This window comes from Oncorhynchus gorbuscha, linkage group LG21 (genome assembly GCF_021184085.1).
Source record: "Oncorhynchus gorbuscha isolate QuinsamMale2020 ecotype Even-year linkage group LG21, OgorEven_v1.0, whole genome shotgun sequence".
In the NCBI taxonomy this organism is placed as follows: domain Eukaryota; kingdom Metazoa; phylum Chordata; class Actinopteri; order Salmoniformes; family Salmonidae; genus Oncorhynchus; species Oncorhynchus gorbuscha.
Genome location: NC_060193.1, coordinates 39,067,245 through 39,074,215, shown reverse-complemented (window position 1 = coordinate 39,074,215; position 6,971 = coordinate 39,067,245). Strand labels below are relative to the sequence as shown.

Sequence of the window (6,971 nt, the reverse complement as noted above, 5' to 3'; positions counted from 1 at the left end):
ACCCCATAATGACAAAGCAAAAACACTTTTTTCCTTCTAATTTATTAAAATAATAAACTGAAAAATCTACATAAGTATTCAGACCTTTTACTATGTATTTTGTTGAAACACCTTAGATAGCGATTACAGCCTCCAGTCTTCATGGGTATGATGCTACAAACTTGGCATCCTATATTTGGGGAGTTTCTACCATTCTTCTCTCAAACTGTCAGATTGGATGGGGGAGCTATTTTCAGGTCTCACCAGAGATGTTAGATTGGGTTCAGGTCCAGGCTCTGGCTGGGCCACTCAAGGTTATTCAGAGACTTGTCCCAAAGCCACTCCTACGCTGTCTTGGATGTGTGGTTAGGGTCGTTGTCCTGCTGGAAGGTGATCCTTCGCCCCAGTGTGAGGTTCTGAGTGCTCTGGAGCAGGTTTTCACCGTAGAGCTCTCTGCACTTTGCTCCGTCCATCTTTCTCTCGATCCTGACTAGCATCCCAGTTCCTGCCGCTGAAAAACATCCTCAGAGCCTGATTCTGTGCCAGGTTTATATCAGATATGATGCTTGGCATTCAGGCCAAATAATTTAATATTGGTTTCATCAGACCAGGAAATCTTGTTTCTCATGATCTGAGAGTCTTTAGGTGTCTTTTTGGCAAACTCCAAGCGGGCTGTAATGTGCATTTTACTGAGGAGTGGCTTCCGTCCTGCCACCCTACCATAAAGGCTTGATTGGTGGAGTGCTACAGAGATGGTTGTCCTTCTGGAAGGTTCTCCCATCCCCACAGAGAAACTCTGTAGCTCTATCAGAGTGACCATCGGGTTCTTGATCACCTCCCAGACTAGGCCCTTCTCCCCCAATTGCTCAGTTTGGCCGTGTGAGTCTTGGTGGTACCAAACTTCTTCAATCAAAGAATGATGGTGACCACTGTGTTCTTGGGGACATCCAATGCTACAGATATTATTTGGTACCCTTCCCCATATCTGTCCCTCAACACAATCCTGTCTTGGAGCTCTACGGACAATTTCTTCGACCTCATTGCTTGGCGTTTGCTCTGACGTGCATTGTCAACTGTAGGACCTTATATAGACAGGTATAATCATAAATAATATGATTTCATGTGGCATAAACAAAAACACAAATTCTCAGTCAAAAAAAAAAGTCAGATCACAGCACCTTTATTGTCTCATGTGATTTCAGGTTCTGTGACTGGGAAAATGTCCTTCCACACAGAGAGAGAGCAGTGGTAGGGCTTTTTTGGTGTGTGTCTTCTTATGCTCCTTCAGGCTCCTTAAACAGGGAAAACTCTTTCCACACTGGGGGCATTGGAAAGGCTTTTCTCCTGTGTGTATTCTCTCGTGCTCTTTTAACGGCCCTTTCTTAGTAAAACTCTTTCCACAATGGGAACAATGGAATGGCTTTTCTCCTGTGTGTATCCTCTCATGAGCTTTTAGGTGCCCTGTCTGAGTAAAACTCATCCCACAGTGGGAACAGTGATAAGGCTTTTCTCCAGTGTGTATTCTATCATGCCTTTTTAGGTTAGCTAAAATGGTAAAAGTCTTTTCACAATGGGAACATTGGAAAGGCTTTTCTCCTGTGTGTGTCCTCTCATGAGCTTTTAGGTACCCTACATGAATAAAACTCTTTTCACAGTGGGAACAGTGATAAGGTTTTTCTCCTGTGTGTATCCTCTCATGAGCTTTTAGGTCCCCTAACTGAATAAACCTCTTTTCACAGTGGGAACAGTGGTAGGGCTTTTCTCCAGTGTGTATTCTCTCATGCCTTTTCAGGTTAGCTAACACGGCAAAACTCTTTTCACACTGGGAACATTGGAAAGGCATTTCTCCGGTGTGTAGTCTCGCATGTTTTTTTAGGTTTCCTATTAGAGTAAAACTCTTTCCACAATGGGAACATTGGAATGGCTTTTCTCCTTTGTGTATTCTCTCATGCTCTTTCAATTGCCCTTTCTTAGTAAAACTTTTTCCACACTGGGAACATTGGAAAGGCTTTTCTCCTGTGTGTATCCTCTCATGAGCTTTTAGGTGCCCTGTCTGAGTAAACCTCATGGGACAGTGGGAACAGTGATAAGGCTTTTCTCCTGTGTGTATTCTCTCATGCCTTTTCAGGTTAGCTAACATGGTAAAACTCTTTCCACACTGGGAACATTGGAAAGGCTTTTCTCCTGTGTGTGTTCTTTCATGCAGTTTTAGGTTCCCTGACCAGCAAAAACTCTTAACACAGTGAGAGCAGTGGTGTTGTCTCGCTGGTTTGGGCATCTCTGGGTCTGGTTCCCCTGAAGGACTCTCCCCGCTGTCAGAGTCTGGTTTCTCTCCTGCCAAAGACAAACAGAGTATCTCATTAAACAGAGACCTGAATGAAACCTGCACATGATAAAACTGTCTTCCTATGAGGTTTAATCTAGACTTGATCCCTCAATAAAAGAGGAGAACTGGTCATCACAGAGTGGCTGTAGTGCTTTGTAGGCTGGGTAAATCCATTTGAATTCAATACATTTTTGACAGCATCCCTTTTGATAGAAAAAAGCTTTCCTTACATGTTTAACTATGGAAGAAGTGGTAAGAAAGTGACCTTTTGGAACTGAATGCAAAAACATTCGTGAGATATACAGTACCAGTTACAGGTTGACACAACGTATCATTCAAGGGCTATTCGTATTTAAAAACATAAAGTAGCCACCCTTTGCCTTGATGACAGCTTTGCACACTCTTGGCATTCTCTCAAACAGCTTCACCTGGAATGCTTTTCCAAAGGTTTTGAAGGAGTTCCCACATATGCTGAGCACTTTTTGGCTCCTTTTCCTTTACTCTGTGGTCCACTCTGTGGTCCAACTTATCCCAAACCATCTCAATTGGGTTGAAGTCGGGTGATTGTGAATGCCAGGTCATCTGATGCAGCACTCCATCACTCTACTTTTTGGTCAAATAGCCCTTACACAGCCTAGAGGTGTGTTGGGTCATTGTCCTGTTAAAAAACAAATGATAATCCCACTAAGCACAAACCAGATGGCGTACTGCTTCAAAGTGCTGTGGTAGTCAGACAGGTGTGAGCCTTTCCAAATCATGTCCAATCAATTGAATTTACCACAGGTGCACTCCAATCAAGTTGTAGAAACATCTCAACAATGACCAATTTCAACTCGCATAGCAAAGGGTCTGAATACTTACGAAAATATGGTATTTCTGTTTTTTATTTTTAATAAATGTGATTTTTTTTCTCCAAACCTATTTTCTCTTTGTCATTACGGGGTATTGTGTGTAGATTGATGAGGATTTTTATTTATTTAATCCATTGTAGAAAAAGGATGTAATGTAACAAAATGTGGAAAAACTTAAGTGACAAAAAAAGAGGGTTAAAGACATAAAAAGTATATCTATATTTTTTTTACATCTCTCAGATACAGGACAAACACTTAAGAACAAACTCCCTTTCAATGTTTTGGGGAACTGTTGTTCCATGTTGTGAATGTCATGCAATGCATTAGTATGGGTTATAGCAGTATGGCCAACTATTTTTTTGTTGATACTTCCATGGGTCTTACAGTTCAAAATCAAATAGCAACATTATCCTTGGTATAACATTCTTAAAACAGTACTGTACTGGGCAAGCCCTTCATGTTGTTTAAACCTTCTTAAAACAATTCCAAATAGCTTAGAATAACCCCCCCTTTTAAGCATTCTAGTACAGTCACATAGTTAACACACACATGGACGCAGCGGTCGAAGCCACTGCATCTCAGTGTAAGAGGAGTCACTACAGGCAGTATCACATCCAGCTGTGATTGGGAGTCCCACAGTAGTTGTCTGTTATTGGGGTCGAGAGGAAGACAAAGGAGAGGGATCCCAAATGTGGATAGGAAGATACAAATAATCATTACTGGAAAATATTCATTTAAAATCCAGGAATCTTACAACTTTATCTCTCTAGGTCAAGCCAGTAGGTTGTATCCATGTGGTTCTCTCTCTCTAAGTCATGCCACTAGTTTACAGTAGGTTCTATCCAAGTGGTTTTATCTCTCTAGGTCATGCCAGTAGGCTACAATAGGTTGTAAGTCTCTAGGTCAGGCCAGTGGGTTACAGTTGGTTGTAACTCTCTAGATCAAGCCAGTAGGCTACAGAAGGTTGTATCCAAGTGGTTTTATCTCTCTAGGTCAAGCCAGTAGGCTACAGTAGGTTGTATCTCTCTAGGTCATGCCAGTAGGTTACAGTAGGTTGTATCCAAAGTGGTTTTATCTCTCTAGGTCAAGCCAGTAGGTTGTATGTCTCTAGGTTATGCCAGTAGGTTACAGTAGGTTGTATCTCTCTAGGTCATGCCAGTAGGTTTCAGTAGGTTGTATCTCTCTAGGTCATGCCAGTAGGTTATAGTAGGTTGTCACTCTCTAGGTCATGCCAGTAGGCTACAGTAGGTTGTATCTCTCTAGGTCATGCCAGTAGGTTACAGTAGGTTGTATCTCTCTAGGTCATGCCAGTAGGCTACATTAGGTTGAATCCAAATGGAAACGATTATTAACCCAATGTAGAAAGTGTTGAATTTGGTCAACAACAAAATGAATGGTTTATTTGCTACGTGAGGTTTACTTGATCTAACAGAAGTAATGATGAAGTTATGTGGACACGTGACATACCGACAACTTTGATTAAAAAAAACACTATAGGAGTTGTCTCCAGATCGCTATGAATATTCAAGATTAGCATCTCTCTCCATTGAATACAGGCGGTTGATGTCAACAACCCTCATAGAATATAAACAATAGATTACAATAATAAGATGTATCCACCAATCCAAAGAAAAGATAGGCGGGATCTAGACAACCCGCAGTGCCACTTTGTGGACAACGACTCCCCTTGTTAGGGCGGAGAGTCATCTTGTCAGTATATCCATAATCTTTATGTAGCCAACCCAACTCTCACATGGCACTATTGGGGGGCACGGTGTGTAGTAAAACATCACTACGTGAAAATCACTACATGCCGTGCCCCCCAGTTTGCGCTCAGCAGATAGACCCTTCTCAAATATATATGTTAAGTCACTTTTTGGAAACAGAATGGAGAAAACAGGGGGTAGCTTTCTCTCTACGTCGTCTGATTCTAGACATATCAGTCATTCTAGGGCCCTCCGTTGAAGAGGTATTGACGAGCCAACTCCGAATATCCAAAGTTAAAAACACATAGAAGACGGTACTTACTGGTGTTAATCAGATCTATCTCCACCTCCTCATCTTTCAATGTGACAGTAATCTCCCCTTCCATCTTCACTCCAAAAACTACATCCTCTTTCCCTTCCTCTTGTTTTACTGTGACATCCTCCTCCTCGTTCACTCTGAACGAGTCTTTCTCTTCTTTCACTGAAACGTCTTTCTCTTCTTTCACTGTAACAGCCTCACCCCCAACTTCTTGTTTTACTGTGACAGCCTCCTCTTCAGTCTCCTCTTTCACGACAATGTTCAGCCCCAGAGCTTCTTTCTCCATCCAGCAGACCTCTTCTTTAACAGGAGGGGAGTAGTTTAGGGAGCTCATGTTCGGAGATGTTAGCTAGCTATCTATCATTAGCGACTAGTCTAGTGCTAACTTAACCAGCCAGCTGCTATATCTGACTAATACAAAATAACGTAATATTAAATTAAATAGGTAAACAAGTAGATACGACAGAAGTGTGTCTAAAACACAGCAGCAAATATAGACCGAAAGCGTATAAATGGCTTGAATCTTTCGGCTATGTTGGCTAGCAAGCTACGGAGGTGGTTGACGAGCTGTTTCTGAAGAACCGTCCACTAGATTATACGTCACGCTGGCAGCATCGCCTGAAAGAAGCACATCGCCGTCTGCTCACTGGAGGATAAACGCAGTTGAGGATCATATTTTATTTTCAGACAAATATTATTTTAAATGGATTTAATTAAATTATAGCATTATATTGATACATACAAAGAGAAGAACGTGTTAATTGATTATTGCGAATAAAAAATGTTTACTACAGCACATATAAGGTAGTTTCATTAATTCATACTAAATCTTAATAAGTAGCCAGCTGCTGTATGTCTATACTGCTCCAACATGGTGGAACAATGCATCATGTAGATGTATATAATGAACAGACTAGGTCTGGTGTGGGAAATTAAGGTTATGCTGCTAGTGTGATTTATAATCTAGTGGACGGAACGCTTCTTTCAACAGCAGCAACAGTTAATCAGCTACCTCGGTAGCTTACTAGACAAAATAGCCGAACCAATATAGCTCTTTTGTGTATATTAGCCACTTTGTTTTAAACCCACTTCTGTCATCTAGTTAGTTAAACGATGTCATTTAATATTTACGGTGTTGTTAATAGTCATCTAGCGGGCTGGATAAGTTAGCAATAGCCTAGCTAACATCTCCGACCATGAGGTAACTAAACTACTCACCTCCTGCTAAAGAAGAGGTCGTCTGCTGGATGGAGAAAGAGGGTCTGTGGCTGAATGTTGTCGCGAAAGTTGAGGATGTCACAATACAAAAACAAGTAGAGGGTGACTGGGCCCTGATTAACACTAGTAAGTAATGTCTTGAATACAGAGGCACAAACTCAGCAGTTGCTGAACTGGTGTGTGGTGTTAAAGGCGAAATATGCAATAGCTACATCCATATTTAGACTTTTAAATGATTTATTTATAGACATTGATTCTTGAAGAATATAACACATGCCTCATGAGCTTAGTTAAACTGTTGTACCCCATCAGAACCCCAAATAAGCTTTTTTTTACTCCAATGTTTAGAAACAATGTAAACCAACACTGTATAGCCTCAACATTGTTAAAACTATCATGTTGATATCATGGATGGTCAGTCCTTGTATCCATAGGTCTGTCTATGAATTTGAGACCAGTTACATTTCTCCAGCCCCATCCATCATCATATTATCTCAACAGTGATGTAATTACAGCTTTGTTATTGTTTGAACTCCATATTGGTTGATTGTTGTGTGGCTTTTTTTAATCTG

At 41.0% G+C, this 6,971-nt stretch overlaps 1 protein-coding gene across 1 annotated transcript; it reads right to left on the bottom strand.

The window, feature by feature from the left end:
• Positions 1–774: 774 nt before the first annotated feature.
• Positions 775–5,743, bottom strand: LOC124007964 (zinc finger protein 501-like). The gene is made up of 2 exons (XM_046318869.1): positions 5,185–5,743; positions 775–2,313 (listed from the first exon to the last, which is right to left on the bottom strand). Exons 1-2 carry the CDS (start codon positions 5,513–5,515, stop codon positions 1,178–1,180), a joined length of 1,467 nt encoding a protein of 488 aa, XP_046174825.1. The 5' UTR covers positions 5,516–5,743; the 3' UTR covers positions 775–1,177.
• Positions 5,744–6,971: the final 1,228 nt, after the last annotated feature.